The sequence below is a fragment of the Mesoplodon bidens genome (assembly GCF_964165515.1).
Source record: "Mesoplodon bidens genome assembly, chromosome: 4".
NCBI lineage: Eukaryota > Metazoa > Chordata > Mammalia > Artiodactyla > Ziphiidae > Mesoplodon > Mesoplodon bidens.
Window position 1 is genome coordinate 103,646,467 of NC_138160.1, and position 20,049 is coordinate 103,666,515.

The 20,049-nt window shown below is 39.9% G+C and overlaps 1 protein-coding gene across 3 annotated transcripts in view; it reads left to right on the top strand.

Annotated features, from left to right (window-relative positions):
* Positions 1 to 20,049, top strand: part of SNX24 (sorting nexin 24) — a 170,665-nt gene that overhangs the window by 58,653 nt on the left and 91,963 nt on the right. For 2 of the 3 annotated variants that reach the window (XM_081231564.1, XM_081231566.1), the window contains exon 2: positions 8,776 to 8,919. The exons of the other annotated variant lie outside the window; for it this stretch is intronic. In XM_081231564.1, coding sequence (XP_081087690.1) covers positions 8,827 to 8,919 — 93 coding nt within the window. In that variant the 5' untranslated portion in view covers positions 8,776 to 8,826. The remainder of the gene's footprint in view (positions 1 to 8,775; positions 8,920 to 20,049) is intronic. 3 annotated transcript variants of the gene reach the window in all.

Here is a 20,049-nt window from a genome sequence, read left to right on the forward strand (position 1 = left end):
TAGCATTTGTTGTAAAGCTGGTGGCGGTGCTGAATTAGCTTTTGCTTGTCTGTAAAGGTTTTAATTTCTCCGTCAAATCTGAATGAGATCCTTGCTGGGTAGAGTCATCTTGGTTGTAGGTTTTTCCCTTTCATCACTTTAAATATGTCATGCCACTCCCTTCTGGTCTGCAGAGTTTCTGCTGAAAAATCAGCTGTTAACCTTATGGAGATTCCCTTGTATGTTATTTGTTGTTTTTCCCTTGCTGCTTTTAATAATTTTTTCTTTGTATTTAATTTTTGATAGTTTGATTAATATGTGTCTTGGCATGTTTCTCCTTGGATTTATCCTGCATGGGACTCTCTGCGCTTCCTGGACTTGACTGACGTTTCCTTTCCCATATTAAAGAAGTTTTCAACTATAGTTTCTTCAAATATTTTCTCAGCCCCTTTCTTTTTCTCTTCTTCTTCTGGGACCCCTATAATTCGAATGTTCGTGCATTTAATGTTGTCCCAGAGGTCTCTGAGACCGTCCTCAATTCTTCTTATTCTTTTTTCTTTATTCTGCTCTGCAGTAGTTATTTCCACTATTTTACCTTCCAGCTCACTTATCTGTTCTTCTGACTCAGTTATTCTGCTATTGATCCCTTCTAGAGAATTTTTAATTTCATTTATTGTGTTGTTCATCATTGCTTGTTTGCTCCTTAGTTCTTATAGGTCCTTGTTAAACGTTTCTTGTATTTTCTCCATTCTATTTCCAAGATTTTGGATCGTGTTCACTATCATTACTCTGAATTCTTTTTCAGGTAGACTGCCTGTTTCCTCTTCATTTGTTCAGTCTGGTGGGTTTTTACCTTGCTCCTTCATCTGCTGTGTGTTTCTCTGTCTTCTCATTTTGCTTAGCTTACTGTTTTTGGGGTTTCCTTTTCGCAGTTACCATTGTTTTTGGTGTCTGTCCCTAGTGGCTATGGTTGGTTCAGTGGGTTGTGTAGGCTTGCTGGTGGAGGAGACTGGTGCCTGTGTTCTGGTGGATGAGGCTGGATCTGGTCTTTCAGGTGGGCGGGACCGCATCCGGTGGTGTGTTTTGGGGTGTCTGTGACCTTATTATGATTTTAGGCAGCCTCTCTGCTAATGGATGGGCTTGTGTTCCTTTCTTGCTAGTTGTTTGGCATAGTGTGTCCAGCACTGTAGCTTGCTGGTCGTTGAGTGGAGCCGGGTCTTAGCATTGAGATGGAGGTCTCTGGGAGAGCTTTTGCCAGTTGATATTATGTGGTCCGGTAGGTCTCTGGTGGACCAGTGTCCTGAACTCGGCTCTCCCATCTCAGAGGCACAGGCCTGATACCTGGCCAGAGCACCAAGCCCCTGTCAGCCATTCGGCCAGGTACATGGGGAGTTTCTTGCCTTTTGGGATGTCTGAGGTCTTCTGCCAGCATTCAGTAGGTGTTCTCTAGGCGTTGTTCCACATGTAGATATATTTCTGATATATTTATGGGGAGGAAGGTGATCTCTACTTCTTACTCCTCTGCCATCTTGCAGGTCTCTGACTTCACTTTTTTTTTTAATTTATTAATTTTATTAATTTTATTTTTTTGGCTGCATTCAGTCTTCGTTGCTGCATGCAGGTTTTATCTAGTTGTGGTGAGTGGGGCCTACTCTTCATTGCCATGCGCAGGCTTCTCATTGCAGTGGCTTCTCTTGTTGCAGAGCACGGGCTCTAGGCAGGCGGGCTTCAGTAGTTGCGGCATGTGGGCTCAGTAGTTGCGGCACACAGGCTTAGTTGCTCCGCGGCATGTGAGATCTTCCTGGGCCAGGGCTTGAACCCATGCCACCTGCATTGGCAGGCGGATTCCTAACTGCTGCACCATCAGTGAAGCCCCGACTTCACTCTTGATCCAGCATTGATAGAGCCCTGAGGATGCCTTCTGCTTTTGCATTCTCCTTCAGCCACCCTTTGTAGTGTCCCCATCCCCCCGCCACCTCTCCCCTGACTTGCCCCCACACTCCCACCCCTACTTTTTCTTGATTGGTTTTGTTTCTTCTGGGAACACCTGAAAACTGCCTTCATTGTCCAGGAGGGGGCTCCACACATTCCAGGTGAGGTGGAGGACGACCAGCCCTCTCTTTCCCTCCTTAGACGAGTGCCCACCCACCTACAGTGGTTTTCTCTGTTGTCTTAACCAGCAGAGCAGCCTTTTCTTGGTCTTGCATGGATGTGGAAGGGAGAATAGCCTTTGATGAGAGGGTTCTTAAAAGATCCTAGTGACTTCATTTTTAAAAGGCCAACTATCCCACTTTTAAAGGCTGAATTTTGTAATTTTTATGACTAAGTTCATTTTTAAATTGATATATTGTAATTATAAAATGCTTACATGAAAACGTAAGGAACATAAAGTTTTCAGTGTGAAACAGAACTTTGGAGAAGACTTAACTTCCTTCTCAGTCTTCCCCATCCACTCCAAACTCTTTGGAATCCATAGTTTTGCAGTCAGCAAGATTCTTCTGCACATCTGATCAAGTCAGCTCCTGCTTCAGTCACTGAGCAACTCCTCATTGCTCATTTGGTAAAGGCCAGTCAATCTCTAGTGTTGCTTAAGGGGGCCGGTGTGGTCTGGCCCCTCCCTACCTAAGGACTATTCTTGATACTCCTTCCCCCCTGCCCCCACCCGTCGAGCTGCAGTCTCACAGTCTGGCTGCTCAAGTGAATCTGCTTTAGTTAAGTAACCTTCCCCCTTGGCCCTGTCCACCTCCTCTCTCACCTCTTTCTGAGGTGTCAGGTCTCAGTTTCTGCACCACTTTCTCAGGGACTTAGCCCTGACTGGGATGTCCTATTTCAGGCTCTCAGTAGTCTGTCCTTTCCCACAGAGCATTTATAAGACTATGCATTGTGCTGTTAGTTCACTGTATGCCCAGTGTCTAGCACATGTTTACACATAGAAGTGATCAGTACATTTTCACTAAATAAATAGATAAAGTAACTAAAGCCAAAGTGAGAGTAAATGACCTATCCAGGAGAGCATGGCTACCTAGTATCAGAATTAAGACAAAACCCACAGCACTTTTCACTGTGTCTGGTTTTTGTTTCTTTATTAGGAGTCTGTGTCCACACATGTGACTTGTTCATTCTGATTGCGTGAGGAAAATGTGCTCCTGACTCTGTTTCCAGGGATCTCTGCTTTTTGTTTTCGGCTCCTCTGTGTAATTGGATCCTTCTGGTACATTTTCTGTGGCCCCTCTTAAGGTTCATCACTGGAGCCATGTTTGTTCTCTTGGTGTTTTTGTTTTTTTTTTTTTTTTTTTGCGGTACGCGGGCTTCTCACTGCTGTGCCTCTCCCGTTGCGGAGCACAGACTCCGGACGCGCAGGCTCAGCGGCCATGGCTCACGGGCCCAGCCGCTCCGCGGCATGTGGGATCTTCCCAGACCGGGGCACGAACCCGTGTCCCCTGCATCGGCAGGCAGACTCTCAACCACTGCGCCACCAGGGAAGCCCCTCTTGGTGTTTTAAAGCTAGAAGTTGGATGTTTACCCACTTTTCTTAATTCTTTCAAGTGACTATTTCAGATTTAGTGTTTATAATTATTTGTGCTTTTGTGTTTTAGAAGCTTTTACTCTGAGTCTCGATCTTGGTGCTTCCTGTAAAATGCTTTTCTTTGAGTAGTAAATCTGGGGTCTTTAACATTCTGCATCTCAGATTTTATGTTAGCTACTTTTCTGGCTTAATGACACCCCTGCCCTTATTGACTCACTTTAAAGACAGGAGCTGTTTGCTTAACAGTGGCATGTAGTCTGTTTTCCCAAAATACAATCACTGACCAGAAAGTGGGTTGAATAGTAATCCTTTTCACATAAGCTGCCTGGAAACTGTCAGTTCAGCCTTATCTGGTGGGTGATTTGGGATGTGGGCTCGTCATGCTTGCATGGCAAACTCTATGTCATGATCTTTTTCCTCAGCTTTAGACTCTACAGAAAATTTACTAGCTGGCCTTAATTTTGTTATTGAGATTGACAAAACTTCATTGTGATCCCTTTACTCATTTGCTCTGCAAATACTTAAAGACTGCATTTGCTCCCCCTGGGTAAACATCTTTCCTTGCTCCTCAAATGCCATAGGGAAAGACCTGTGGTCCTGCCGTGGCTTCTCCATGGAAAAGACTATCTCATGTGACAGTGATGTTCTTAAAATGTAGCATTCAGAGTGAAGGGTGATTCAGTATGGACGTAGTATACAGGTTTTCAACTTAGAATTAAAAGATTAAGTGTGTCGTTTGTTTGCCTGATGGTTTCTGTTCTTCATTTTTTCCCTTGACTTCAAATTTGGTTCTTAGACGTTAATGAAGGAGGATTTTAAGAAACCAGTGCAGTGTGGTTTTGAGTTTGCAGATGTTCCTTCAGATAATGGTGGTAGTGATGATACTGAATATAAATTTTAAGGCCTTGGTGTAAGGACCCTGTCCAAAATCCATTAGCACAGATTTCTAGAAGTCATGAAGGTGAATTCTTCACATATCAACTAAATTCATATAAGGTAGAATTAGAGTTGTTGCTGTAGCTTTCTGGTAAATTGCAGGCACCATTTTGAATGGTGCTGACAAACCAAGGGACATCATTAAGAGAAATGAAGATTTTTCTGGAGAGTGAAAAAGTCACAGGGACAGGGGTCCTGTGGCCCATTCACTAATTAACTTTGTGGAAAGGCTGCCCGTGATCATATTCTGGAAGACAGAGCGCTGATTAGCTATGAGACTTTTGAAAAGTCATTTACTTTTCTCGTTTGCAGTCTTCTCGTGTGTAAAACAGTGATAGTAACCGGCTCCTTCTGCGTCTCGTGAGTTAATAAATAATATCACAGTCCTGATATAAGTATGCTCAGTGATCGCTACATGACTACTAAATGTTTCAGAGGCGTTTTGGTTTGGGAACAGTGGCTCCATTCAGAGTTTGTTGTTTGCCCAAGGCCAGTGTTAAGTGACCGAATAATGAATGTTCCACTGTTTGCCTATAGATAGAAAGCCAAATTATATAGTTTGGATGACTGTCAAAGAAGCTGTATCCTCCATTCACATGTGAAGCTTATTCCTTAGGACATTTTGGAAAATTAATTTGGTTTATGTCACTGGAATAGCACTTTTACATATTGCTTTATATTATTAATATTAATTATATTGTCCTTCTTTACTGAATTTTAAGCTTTGGAAGCTCTGTGTGTGTGTAATACTGAGCCTAGCAGAGATTAAGAATTTAATAAATAGTTCTTAGAACTTTAGAGCTGAGAGAGCACTTAGTAGCCATCTAGTTTAACATTCTCACATATTTACAGATGGCGGGAAAAAGGAGATCCAGGGGAGTTAAGTGGTTTACCAAAGTCACAGAGTCCTGGAGAAAGATCAGAATGTAGTCTTTCTGAAATGTCCTTTTCTACTCTTTCCAGCATAGATCACTGCCTTTGAATAAAATTTCAATGCAGGTTAAAACTTGTGTTTTAAGAGAGCATGCTTTATATACTGTTTTAAATATGTCTCTCCATATACAGATTCAAGGGTGTATATATCTAATCCATAGAAAAATTTATTTTATACTCTTAGTGCAATTACAGCTTTTTGCCACTTATTAAGACTTCAGAAGTACAAACCGGTAGCTCAGTAATTGCTTTCTTGAATCTGCCTTTAATAATTACATTTAGTAAAGCTGTATCGAAAATTAGAAAGGCAGAGACTAATGGAAAACTAGATTTTTCACTGAATTAGAAAGCAAGACAATCCATATATTGACAACACTTCAAGTTGAAACAGATCAGGAAAACTATTTTGGACTGTTTGTGCAAAGAGGCAAACCTGGGCCTGATGCACAGTGGCACCCGCATTTTATGGAAGCAGAGAAACTCTAAGAGATTTCATGTAAATTGGATGTTGAGAGGAGAGAGTCCAGGTCTGATTTTGATGGAAGTCATTTGAATCTTTTAAAGCCAGGAATTTCTCCTTGGTACTAATGAAGAAGTAAAAAATGAAGAATTGTGTTAATGAAGTAGGAATATCTTTGAATTAAAAAAAGCACAAAACTCAGTTGGAGGTCATATCTTGCACACAGGAGAAAACCTGAACAGGAAAGTAGTGGAGGGCTTGTTTTGACTTGCTTCTGTGGGGTTTGGTGCAGTGTTTTGACTTTGTGGCCAGAAAAATTAATCATTTTAGTTATATTTAGTTCAGAAAGCATATTAAAGAGATCCCAACAGTAGATTAACTCAGGTGGTTCAGATATTAGAAAAATAATTAAAATGAGATATAATGATGTTAACTAAAAAAGCAAAACAAAACTGGTACCTCTTCTTCACCTGTCAGATGGACAGTGTGCTCTTTGCACAGTAGCAGGAGAGGGGCCAGCCAAGTAGCCAGCTGATGGACTAGCTCCCCACTGGCACCAGACTGGCTACAAACTTCACACACATTGGGACCCAATGAACCTTCTCATACTGTGGAGGCCCAAGGTTATAACAACTTTAGAAGAATGACTTCAGAAGGACCTGATTTTATGTGTCACTTTATCATGGATATCCTAGCTGCATCTTTTTAGCAGCGAAATATTGGCCTTGTCCATCCCTTCCTGAGAGTGAGTGCAAGTGTTTGCTCACAACCTCTGACAGTGGGATGTTGTATGTTCCCCTCCAAAGCAAGGGGAAACGTCTAGAAACTAGAGAGCTCAGGTAAATAGTTCTACACAGGTTCTACTGCACTCACTTGCAGGCTGAGGAAGAAAGAGGGGTGAGCATTTTGTAAAAGAAAAAGAAGCGGTGGGATGAGAAGACATGAGAAGTGAGCAGAGGGCATGTGGTCCAGTCTTTCTGAAAGACACCGTCTGCCCCAGATGAACCTGGGGCTTACATTTGATAAAGCCCTCTGATTTCACAGCCAGAAATTACACACAGGGACTTCTCTGGTGGTGCAGTGGATTAAGAATCCACCTGCCAATGTAGGGGACTCCCACGGGTTTGAACCCTGGTCCGGGAAGATCCCACATGCCACAGAGCAACTAATCCCATGCGCCACAACTACTGAGCCTGCACTCTAGAGCCCGTGAGCCACAACTACAGAGCTCTCATGCCACAACTACTGAAGCCCGCGCGCCTAGAGCCCATGCTCTGAAACAAGAGAAGCCACCACAATGAGAAGCCCGTGCACCACAACGAAGACCCAAAGCAACCAATTAATTAATTAATTAATTAATTAATTAATTAATTAAAAAAAGAAATTACACACAGGGTGGAAGAGTAGGGGAGAGTGAGTAGAGTAAAGAGCAGGGTTGTCTGCCTTGAGAAGTGAATTTGCTATTTGGTAAGAGAGAGAGTGTAAGACAACTAACTAAATAGAATCTGACCCTGAAGGTAGTGATTTTTGAACAGTAGGGGTTAGCATGCACGGTTAGTTGTGAATGGGTTAACATTTGTTTGCCCTGATCAGTGTGTAAAGCAAAGCGCAAGAATATGTGCATATGGCACAGTCTCTGCCTTAGAGTGGATGTGGGGAGAAATATATGTGACAAAGCAATACACAGTTGTTACAATATACATAAGTAAAATAGTAAGATGTTAGAAAGCATCTGGTCAACCCCCGCATGTCATAGATGATGAACAGGCATAATGCTGAGAAGTGATTTTTCTGTCTGTATGGCTAAGTGTCAAAGAGGGACCTGGAACCCAGGATATCTGATTCACAGCTTATTTTTCTCATTAGAGAATATTTTCACTCAAAACTTCAGAAAACGGTTTGAGATATAAATCTTCAGTGCAGAAAAAAATTGGAGAAAAAAATCTTGACAAGTGAAAAGAAGAAAAAACATTCTCCGTCCCTTCAAAACATTTTGGTGTGTTTTTTTTTTCTTCCAGCTTTTTTGGTACATACACATATATGTACACTCTTAGGATAATATATTTCCTTAAACATGAAAATGTACTCTCTCTATAGCCTGCTCTTATTTTTTAAAATTTTAACAAGATTAACCATCTCATTTCATGTTAATACATCTTCTGAGACATGATGTGCTATGATTTATTAATCATTTTTCTACTAAATATTAGGTCATTTACATTTTTATTATTATGAAAATACTTTTTCACTTTTAAAAGTCATATTTCAATTTCAGTTTGGTGCCACTGTGTTGAACAAATAATTCATATCCACTTATGTGCACATATTAGTTGAGAAATAATTCTACATTTTTTGTTCTATGTCTGTTCTTCATATGTAACTTTGCAGATTAATTTACTTTTGCAATATATCCCATGAAAAGTTACATAATGAAATGAATATAACTCTTCTACTCTCAACGATGTTTAAATTGGATATACTATTTATCTTTGAGGGCCAAGCAGCTCTTCTGTCTGGAAATGCTTTCACGTGTCCGTATTACACTGCTCTTGTACACTTTAGTTTGTAAAATTTAGGATGGCCTTGGCAAAGCCATGGTGAGGAGTAGAGTGCTCAAACACTCACAGAGCAGGGCTTCCCTGGTGGCGCAGTGGTTGAGAATCCGCCTGCCGATGCAGGGGACACGGGTTCGTGCCCCGGTCCGGGAAGATCCCACATGCCGCGGAGCGGCTGGGCCCGTGAGCCATGGCCGCTGAGCCTGCGTGTCCGGAGCCTGTGCTCCGCAACGGGAGAGGCCACAACAGTGAGAGGCCCGTGTACCGCAAAAAAAAAAAAAAGAAAAAAAATTTCACAGAGCAAATGTTTGGAAAAGGAATGAACCAGTGGTGGCTGGAGGTGTTAGTTCCCTATCTTGTGAACCATTTTTTTTTGTCTGGGAAAGGACTTCATCAGAGAGTTTCCTTCAAATCGGTGTGTTGTGCTCTGAAGGGGAATGCCTGGCACGAGGTTCACAGTTGCACTGGCTCTGCTTGTGCAGAAACACTGTGGAGAGAAAGAAGAAAATGATCGTGTCCAGTTGATGGAGGTAATTTAATTGTGAGTGTCTAGCACATTAAATCTAGAGATAAGGCTTGGAGAAGAAGCTTTATCCTTCCTGCCCTCAGGAGCAGCTTTAGAGTTTTCACATTTTGGCTGCTTTAGATTTAGCTCAGGCTCTTGGGAATGACAGGAATTAGACTTAATGCATTTTCCGATTCTCTGTAGAGGCCACCTATATCACTAAGGGAAAGTGACCCATACAAACAACAGAATCTTGCAAAATGATTATATTTTTACAAGTCAACACCTTTTCTTGAATCCATTGTTCTTTCTTTAAAGGAGTCAGGCAAATTAGGTGATTATGACACATCTTGTTACTAGGAGAATCTCTTTGTTTGGGATAAAAGAAATCAATACAAGAAACTCTTGGAATGTCCTTTTTTTTTTTTTCCTCTTCAGCAGTTCCTAATATATGGGCTAGAAATGCTGATTCTACTTGAAGAATGACAGTGATACATGCTGAGGCCTGGCCTCTTTAGATTCCAGACTTCTCTCTGAGAGTGTTTGGCATTGGTGTGTGTTATATAGACTTAGAAAAGTTGGTACTCGGTTAAACACAGAAATTTAGTTGTAAATATTTCATTAGGTAAACTTAGGTTTTAAACAATCATGTATCAGTGCTTTTTTTTTTTTTGCTTTATAACAAATTTAATCAGTTATACATATACATATGTTCCCATATCCCCTCCCTTTTGCGTCTCCCTCCCACCCTCCCTATCCCACCCCTCCAGGCGGTCACAAAGCACCGAGCTGATCTCCCTGTGCTCTGCGGCTGCTTCCCACTAGCTATCTACCTTACGTTTGGTAGTGTATATATGTCCATGCCGCTCTTTCCCTTTGTCAGAGCTTACCCAGCTTATCAGTACATTTTTAAAAGTAGGTTAACTTAAATGTTTTTTTAATTTAAGTATAGTTGATTTACAATGTTTTGTTAGTTGCAGGTATACAGAACAGTGATTCAGTTATGTATATATATATATTCTTTTTAGATTCTTTTCCATTATAGGTTAGTACAAGACATTGAATATAGTTCCTTGTGCTGTACAGTAGGTCCTTGTTGATTATTTTATATTTAGTAGTGTATATATATTAATCCCAACCCCCTAATTTATTCCTCTACCCCCTTTCCCCTTTGGTAACCATAAGTTTGTTTTCTATGTCTGTGAGCCTATTTCTGGTTTGTAGATAAGTTCGTTTGTATCTTTCTTTTTTTTTTTTGATTCCACATATAAGTGATAACATATGTGTCTCTCTTTGGCTGACTTAACTTCACTTCATATGATAATCTCTAAGTCCATCCATGTTGCTGCAAATGGCATTATTTCATTCATTTTTAATGGTTGAGTAATAAGTTAACTTAAATTTAGGATGATAAATAAAAGCTCTTACTAAGTTAAGTTCTGTGATGAAACTTTATCACCTGCATATGCCATCTTTTCACTGCTGCCCACTCTGACCATTCTATTTAAAATTACAACTTTCCCCCCAGCACTCCCAGTTCCTTTTACTTGGCTCTGTTTTTCCCCTCATACCAGGTAATCACTTTCTAAAACATACCGTATAATTTACGTATTTTTAAAATATATCTATTGTTATCTGTCTCCCCCGCTAGAGTGTAAATTTCATGAGGGCAGTGCTCTTTGCCACTTTACTTCACTGATAGGTATCAGACACCTTGAATGGGAATTAGCACATAGTGAGTGCTCAATAAATATTTGGATAAAGAAATGTCATCATCATCATCTTTTTTTACAGTGTAACAGTTTTAAACCAAACATATATTGGGAGAGTAAAATACTTGATAAATGCTTTTTTTTTTAGGAAGAATTAAAATATGGAGTTTTGAAAGAAGGTTGAGAACTCTACAATCTTTAAGAGCTTCCTTTCTTTGCTTAGATGGGCATTTTAAAACTGTGGATGTGTGCCCTCTAACAGCTGTTTGTAGAATAGAACCGCTTCTTTCTCAGCAGGAACAACAGGGTGCCTCTTCAGGATCCTTGATTGTAGAGCCTATAAAATGGTCTGCATTTTTTTTAGGGCCCAGAGTTTGATCCTCTCCACCTGCTCTCTGCCCATGTTTCAGGGCTGAGCAGCAGAGCTTTGAAACTGGCAGGCATATAGCAAACTGCCTGTGCCCAAGTAACCTTCCTCTGTGGAGTCCAGTGAGTACCATAAAAGTTCAGTATTGAGAGAACACAGGAGGATCTTGAATCTCATCTCCTTGATGCCTATAGAAAGGAGCCCGACTCGTCATGGATGACCAGTAATTCTCCACCACCCAAGCTTACCTTTGCACCTTTTTGGGTTAAAAATAATTATCTACCTATTTCTGTTTATCTATCTGCATATATATATTTATGTGTATGTATGTATATATAGGGGGAATACTTTAACTTTTGAATTACATGATTTTTTTGGTGAGAATATGTTTTTTAAGAAATAAACGTAGCACATCATAGGACTTCATGGTGTGTTAGAGAAATGAAGGCTATTAATAGCCTCAAATTCCATTTAGATTTGGGTGAAACCCAGTGATATTCGGGAAGAGACTAGAATGTGTTGAGCGCCAGTCATGTCCCTGGCTGGGTGCTAAGTGCTTTATATACCTTGTCTTATTTATTTACTCTATCACCAGTCCTAAGAAATCGGTATTATCATCCCCACTTTCCACATGAGGAAATTAAGGCTCCAAGTGGATAAGCGATATCTGTAAGGAATCACAGCTAGCAAGTGCCAGATCTGGGTGTCGGGGGTGTCTGACTCTAGATTGGCATTCTTTCCACCATATCGTGTAGCTTCTCCCAAATGGTACTAATTATTAAGACTGATAGTTTCTTTTTAATAAAAGGGCTGTATTTCAAAGCTATTTTCATGGCTCTCAGGCCCTCATGAACAGTATTCTTTTGATCAGCTGCAACAAACTTTCTACAAGAAACCATCTTATTCATCACTGTCTGCCTCTGTCATGTCTAACTTACTGATTGTTCTCTCTAAGAAAAATAACTCATCTTACCCTTTTCACTATCAGACTGCTGAGCTGGACTAAGGTGTAGACATGTTCTTCCCAGTGTGTTGTCCTGCTCTTTATTACTTGCTCACTTTCCTTCCTCATTTATTTCCTGTATTCAGCCTGCTTTGATGCCAGGTGCTCTTTAAGGCAGTGGGGCTACGACAGTGAACAAAATAGATGAGGTTCCTGTCCTTATGGAGCTTTTAACTTAGTTGGGGAACAGACAATAAACCAACAAGCTGACCAGCCAACCAATTGTGTGTGTGTGTGTGTGTGTGTGTGTGTGTGTGTGTGTGTGTGTGTGTGTTAATGCCAGACCATGGTAAATGCAAAGAAGAAAAATAAAGCCAGGTCTGGGGGTAGAGAAGGGTGGGGGGGCTAGAGTCACTGTTTTAGATGGAGTGCCTAGATAATACCTCTCTAAGAAGGTGACCTGGAACAGCAGTTGAACAAAATGAGGGGAAAGCTTTCTAGGTAGAAAAAAAGCACTGCAAAACTTAGAGTTGGCCTTCCCAGAACAATGTTTTAAAATATAATAAAATCACATTAAACTATTTTTAACTACAAAAAAACAAAAACCAAGAAAACGTAGAGTTGGGGAAGTGCTTGATATATTTGATGGTCAGTAAGGAGGCTGCTGCGGATAGACCAGTGTGAGTAAGAGGGGTGTGTTAGGAGCTGAAGAAAAGAAGGGGGCTCTGAAGTTGGCTGGTATAGGGCTTTGTGGGCTGGAGCAGGGACTGGAATTTTGTCCCAGGAGTGATGGAAATCCATCGGAAGGGGTTCAGCAGGGGAGTCACATGATCTGACGCCTGAAAAGGGCCGCTGTGGCTGCTGTGAAACGCAGATTGTTACAGGACAGGAGTGGAGCAGGGAGACCAGCTGGGAGGTTGTAGAGAGAGCTCTCGGGCCTGGATGAAAGAAGGACTTCAGATTCGCAGATGACACAAGTCTTGGCAAAAACACTGGCTCCTCATTTGGATGACAGCATCAATTTTCAGAAAAGTTACAACATCCTTGTACGATAGGTTGAAATGGACGTGATCCTATTTAACACGTCATTTGTAAGTCTGACCTCAGTTCTCACAATCACTTGTTCCAGAACTCTTGGGAAAGACCTGGGGTTTTATTTGACCTCCAGGGCCCTGTGATCCAACAGTGAGATATGGCTTCCAAAAACCGTCAGAAGAATACGGGTCGAAGATATGGAATCTTAAACTAAGATGGAGGGAAGACAGGGTTCCTCTAAGTCTTAGTGGTCAGGCCTCATCAGGAATGCAGGGTTCTGAGTAGGCGCTGACAAAGGTGAGTGCAGAGGCTACCACGTGTGTGCATTGCAGGCTCAACTAGCTCTGGGATGGGGAGAAAAGTACCTTCTCCCTTGTAGAGATGGATGGGTGTGATGAGTAGGCCACACTCCTGAGGAATCATCTCTTTCCCTCTCTATCCACCAAGTCTCCCTCCCCCGTGCTGATAAAGAAACAGTTGTAACAATGACTCGATGTTAATAACGATATTAATAGATAACATTCTTGTTTGAATTCTTGCTAAACGCCAGATAATATGGTAAATTATTGACACTGATAATCACATTTAATCCTGACAACAAACCTATTTGAAAGATACCATTATAAACTTCATGTTATAGGTGGGGAAACTGAGGTTTGTAAAGCTTAAATAACTTGCCCCAAATCATGGAGTGTTAGCCGAGCCCAGAGGAGAGCAATAGAAGACACAGGATTCAAACCCAGGCAGTTTGATTCAAGAGCCAGAACTCTTAGCCACTGTGTTATACTGAAAAGCTGCTGGATGAAATAAAAATATTATTATTGTAATTTATGCATATTATGGGCTAAACAGGGTTTTTTATGAGTTGAAATCTATCTTTTATACTGATTCTATGAGAAAATCTGTGCTGGGTTTTAAACTACTTCAACTATGGATTTGGGAGATACAATCCATTCACTAATTGGGAAATGGCTATATATTCCCTCAAGTCCTGGATTCTACAGTTTAGGGGGATCAGTGACAAACTATATTTTAACTGGAAGGTGGTCAGTAGTGCAAGACCTGAAGACCAGGTCTTCTGAAGGACAGCTAGAGGAGCTAGAGAAGTTTAATTTAGAAGGGGGAGACTTTTAAAAAGTAGCAAAGGTTTCTCATGCTAGAATGGAAAACCATAAGCCCTAATAGGATCTCAAGACCTCAAAATAAACTTCTCTTCCTAGCTGATCAGATCCAGTCTTCTGATTTTAGATCACATTCACACTTTGATGATTCCCAAATTTATATCTCTGGCCAAGACCTCTCCCTGAGCCCCAGACGTGTTAATTCACTCCTGCTGAACATCTCCACTTAATGTCTATCTCACACGCATCTCAGACTTAACACGGCCAGTGCAGGGCTCCTGTTTGCCCCCAGAGACTGTCTTCCCAGCTCAGTTACTGGCACCACCATCCTTCTGGTTGCTCAGGCCCCAAACCTCACCATTATATTTGATTCCTCCTTTTTTTTCTTTCTTTCTTTTTTTTTTAAAGAAACTCTACATCCAGTTATCAGCCTGTCCTGTCGTTTCTACTTCCACTCACCTCTCCCCACCACCGCTCAGACCTTCCCTCTAACTCTTCTCCCTCCTCATCACTCTAGGCATATAAACATGTCAAGCATTTAATCTTCAACCTGCCCGGACCGCCCTGCTCCCACAACCAGATATTCTCACTTCCTTCAGGTCTATGGTAAAGGGAAGGATGAGCCTCCCAAAATGTTTACACCCTAATGCCCAGAACCTGTGAATATGTTTCCTGACATGCAAAAGGGACTTAATGGATGTGATGAAGGTTAAGGACCCTGAGATCACAGAGACAATTTAGATTATCTGGGTGGGGCCAATATAATCCCATGAGTCTTCCACTTAAAAGTGGAAGAGGAAGCAGAAAAGTAATCACAGAAATGTGGCATGAGAAAGTCTTGATCTTCTGTTGCTGGCTTTGAAGATTGCAAAAGGAGACCATGAGCTGAAGAATACAGCTGCTTTCTAGAAGCTGGAAATTTTGCTTTTAGCTGATAGCCAGCAAGAAAATGGTGACCACAGTCCTACAACCACAAGGAGACAGAAACTGGTTTTCTCCCAGTGAACCACCAAAAGGAACCCAGCCATGCCAATACCTTGATATTAGCCCAGTGAGACTTGAAGTGGAGAAACCAGTCACGTGCACTGGACTTCTGACCTGTGGGACTGTGAGATAATGAATGGGTGTTGTGTTTGTTACAGCAGTAATAGAAAACTAATACAAGGTTTCTGCTCAAATACACCTTTATCAGTAAGACCTTCCCTGACCATCCCATATACTAGTCATACACACGCTCATCCAGCCCCTCTCTGTCCTTATTAACTCTGATTTATTTTTCTCCGTAGCACTTATCATCAGCTAGTGTGCATTTATTTGTGTGATTGTCTTTGTCCTCCTTCTATTAAAATATAAGTAAGCTTTGTTAGGGATCTCTGTTTGTATTGTTCACTGTTTTCTCTGCAGTGACTAGAACTGAGCCTGGCACGTCCTTGTTGAGCAGTTGATGAAGCTAGCCTTTTGTTTCCTCTCCGGCCTCTTGCAGAGATGCTCTTCTTACAGGCTGGCTGTACTGCACTCAGCTTCTTCCATCCTCTTACCTTCTGCTTCAGGGCCTTTGCACATGTTCTGCCTATAATGCTTGCCCCTCCTTTTTGCCTACTTTTACTGTAGATCTATTCAGAAACAGCTCCTGAGAGAAAGCTCCCCTGATCCCTGAGAGCAAATCCTGTCCTCTCTTATGCACTCACCTGTTTTTAAAGTAAGCATTTCATATTGAGTATAGCTCAGATACCTTTTTATACTTTTCCTTTATAATAATATAAAGGCTAGGACTATGAGTTTGCTCACCATTGTTTCTAGTGATAGAATTCTAGGGCTTAAGATTGTGGAGTTTGGAACCAGACTATCTGGGTTTATGAATCAGCTCCTAGCTCTGTGCCTTGAAGTTATGTAACTCAGAGTGACTTGGCTTCCTTACATATGGAGTGGGAATAATAACAGTACCTACATTCTAGGATCTTGTGTGGACTAAATCAGTTAATAAATGAAGTGCTTTGGGCACTGCATAGTCCATAGTAAGCACTCAAAAATGGTAGCTGCTGCTGCTGTTGTATAGTGCATAGCAGAGTGCTTGGCACATAGCAGATGCTCAATGAATGTATATGGAAATACAAAAATGAATTTCATAAGAACTTGATAGTTGTATTAAAAACAAATAATTATCATTTATAAGGTTTAGTGTAACTTTAGAAGGCAGAAATTTGATTAAACTTTCTCCTAATTACAAGAGTGATATATGCTCTGGTGAAAACTGTAGATTATAGAGAAAATTACAATAATTTGTAATTCTACCACTCAGACATCATTTTGACCTATTTCCTTTGTTATCTTTTATGTGTATTTTATATAGGCAACAGCATAGTATGCATAAAGTATTTTATACTGCTCTTTCAATTAGTATTATATTACAAATGCTTTCTGAAAACATCCTTGTAGGTTCTTCTTGATGATTATTGTCCCCTAAAAAAATTCCATTGGCGCACATAATACATATTTATATGAAATAGACAAGAGGAATACATTTGTTGAAAATTAGAGAGTGTGACTGTATTTTAAATAATATGATTGTGCCACTTAGATGATCTGTTTAAGGGGAAGGTATGGAAAACAGTGATGTCTGACGTTCCAGAAGGCTCTGGGATGGAGGTAGAATTTCACTTGACTGCTGAAGGGAGGATAGGAGGACTCCTTGGCAGAGGGAGGCTCCTGCGTGAACAGAAGCCCTCAGTGCCTAGAGTGGGGAAAATATAGGAAGGACTTGGCTGATTGGCTTCTGCAGGAGAGCTGTGGGAAGTAAGATTGAATTGATGTGTTGGGGCTGGTTCTGGAGGATTTGGGAGGGAGGTGAGGTGTTGCTCCTCTTTGCAGAAGCCAAGAGCTTGTGATAAGGAGATGCAGTCTATAACTAAGTAGTTTGAGAGAAGAATGAAGGATTTTTTTGCTCCTCTGTATGAAAGCTATTTCAACCACAAATCCATTCCTTAAGCAGCCTGTCAGGAAGGCTGTCCTCAAATGCCCATGGAAGCCCTTCTGTTCTTCCTGCCGGCATCTTTGTCAACCACTTCATAGTTATCAATTCTTCATTCCATTTCAGAGCATCTTACAAAGCACCAAGACATTTATTATCTGACAAACTAATAGAGTAGACATCATTTTATCATTCTTATTTTATTAATGAAGATACTGTGGCTCAAAGATACTTAGAGATTTGCCCAAGTTAGTAAGTAGTACAGATAAAACTTATCTATTTTCCTTCTTTCAAAGCAGGTCATAAAATAGAATAATAAATCTCATAAAGCATCTATCTTCCAGAATGCTTGTTTAACATAGTATGTGATTTATTGCCATAACAAGTCAGGTAAGCAAAGAACTAGCAGCATTCACATTTTATAGAAAATCTAAGTCAAAGATTTTGACTAATAATGGTATTGAAGCTAATGAAAAACTATGTTAACAAATCAACATGTATGACCTGATGTATTTGAGTGCATTGTTTCCCTCACCCTGAATTGATTGATTGGTTTTGTGTCATAGATATGGCTGAAGAGGAAAAGAAAAATGAAGACTTTTTCATAATCAAGTAATCAGTTGGGGAGCTAAAATTAGTCAGTAGTAGGGTTTAGACTGAAAACCTGTAATTCTATAAATATCAATAAACTCAACAAAATATTTCCTTTATAACCAGAGAGATTTTGAAACAAAAATATTTAGCAGAGGTTATGTCATTTTTAGGCTATCTAAAAGTACTTCATATACATGGAAAAAATTTCAGCATAAACATGTCAAAGGAAAAATTAAATGTCTAGTACCTTCCAGAACCAGAAGTTAGTTGAAAAGTTGCTTATTTGTTTTAAGCACTGTTACTCTTAAGTAATATGTCTGAATCTCTATTTCTTGGTGTCTTAGAAAATCTCTCTGTCCCTCCAGTTAGAAATATGAATTGAATTCACTCCACTCCTGTATTTCACTCCCCTCCACTCCCTTTTCACTATGTACATGATTTTAATTTCATCATTAAAATTATAACTTTATATTTGTTACTCTGTAATTTGAACCACTTTCTTCATCTACCAATTTTTAAGCAGTGTCCTTTGACTGCCAATTATGTAAGACGAAAAGATTTGGACCCCATTTACTTCCTTTACACCCAATTCCTCCCCCATTCATCTCCTATTTTCTGCTCGCTATGCCATTATTTTTTATACTGACAAAAAATATTTACAGTCTGTTCTGTAAAAATAATTGTCTTCCGTGTTGTATAGATTGATTTTAAAAGCTGAGTTCAGTAATTAATGTTCCCAAATGTTCCTAATATTATAATTATATATGTGTGTGTACAGATATTTATATTTTCACTGTGTAATCAAGTTTTGGGAACTGTAAGGAAGGAAATGTAGCCGTACAAATTACTAAACCCGTACTGCTCAGTGGAGAATGTTTCAAGCGTTACTTCAGATGGACACTCTTGTTCTCTAACCTGTACCAGGTCATGTTACATTTATTTTGCTTTATATTTGGAACTGTACCTCGTATACAGTTTGGTTTAGTTGGTTTTCTTGGAATTCTTAAGCACTTTTTTTTTTCTTGGCAGAGAAAGGTGAATGCTTTGATGCTGTCACTGAAACCTTTGTAATGATAATCGGTGTTAATCATACCCATTTTCTTCTTGAAAGCATTCTCCTTGCAACTCTTTGGCTTCTTACTCTAATTTGAATACTTTTTAGGCTGCATAGCTGGCATTTTAGTATTCCCCCCACACCCCGATATTGTCTGTAGATTAGGTCCACAGTTTCTTGGCTTCTTTTTTGAATTCCATTTTAAAAAAATCTTCAAAGAGAATTTCCTGAATGTGTACATAGTACATAAAATACTCTCCCTCTTGCATGTCTGAAAAGAGCACTTTCCTGGCTTCCTGGTAGAAAATTTGCCTGGATATGGAATTCTAGGTTAAACATCATTCACCATCAACCTTTGAAGGCATATGAAGCCAAAATTTGGAACCAGGTTTCCGATGGATTTCTGTGGATTCTTTTGTTACTCTATGAACCAGGCTACTTCAACTACAAGCCTTTCAGTTGTAGAGGAGAGCCTCAGGGCAGCCTGTGAGGAGGCCCGCTCCAAATGGCCATGAAACCACTGTGTACTTTCTGCTGGAGTTGTCCTCAGCTTCCTAGAGTAGCAGCCACTTTATAACGTTGTCTTTCTTTGTACTCATTTACTCCTTCCCTGGATCAGAGTCTTTGATGATAACAAAAACAATGGCTGGCCTTTTATATTACTGTATTTTGAGTGCTTAATTTTGATTAATCTTTCCATTGACAGTGCTATGTCTTCAGTAATTTTTTTTCGAAAGGCTGTGTGGTTTATTTGTTTTCTGAGTTTGCCCACAACTGAGATTGACTTTTTGTTGCCTTCACATGTGAATAATAATTTGCATGATTATAAAATAATATTCTCATAAAATTCTGCAGACATTGCTCTACTTTTCGAGGAGTGGGGAGGCATTTAGTGTAGCATAGAAAAAGTTTGGTCATTCTGATCTCTGTTCCTACTTTATTCCATCAGTATATTGGCAGTACTTTTTTTTTCATTATTGTAATTTTAAAAGATCCAGAGTATTAGGTATATTATTTTCCCTGGGAGATGGTAAACCCTTTTGATCTTTCCAGCTTAGGAAACAGGTTTCTTTTGTCTTTGATGTTTGTTCTTGCTCTAATTTTGTTTTTGTTTTTATTATTTTTGTTCTTTTATCAGTGATTTTAATCATTTTGGGTCATTTTTGATATCATGAGTTTTCTTTGCAAAGAAGAATCATATTACAAAATGTATATGTACACACAAATTTAATCAGGCCCAACTCTTACACAGCTATTCTCTAGTGGCAATTATTTAGAGAATTGTTCTTCTTCTTTAAGCAGTGGTTTATTTGAAGCAATATGTTTTTCTCTTAAAACATTTAAAAATTTCTGAAATTTAG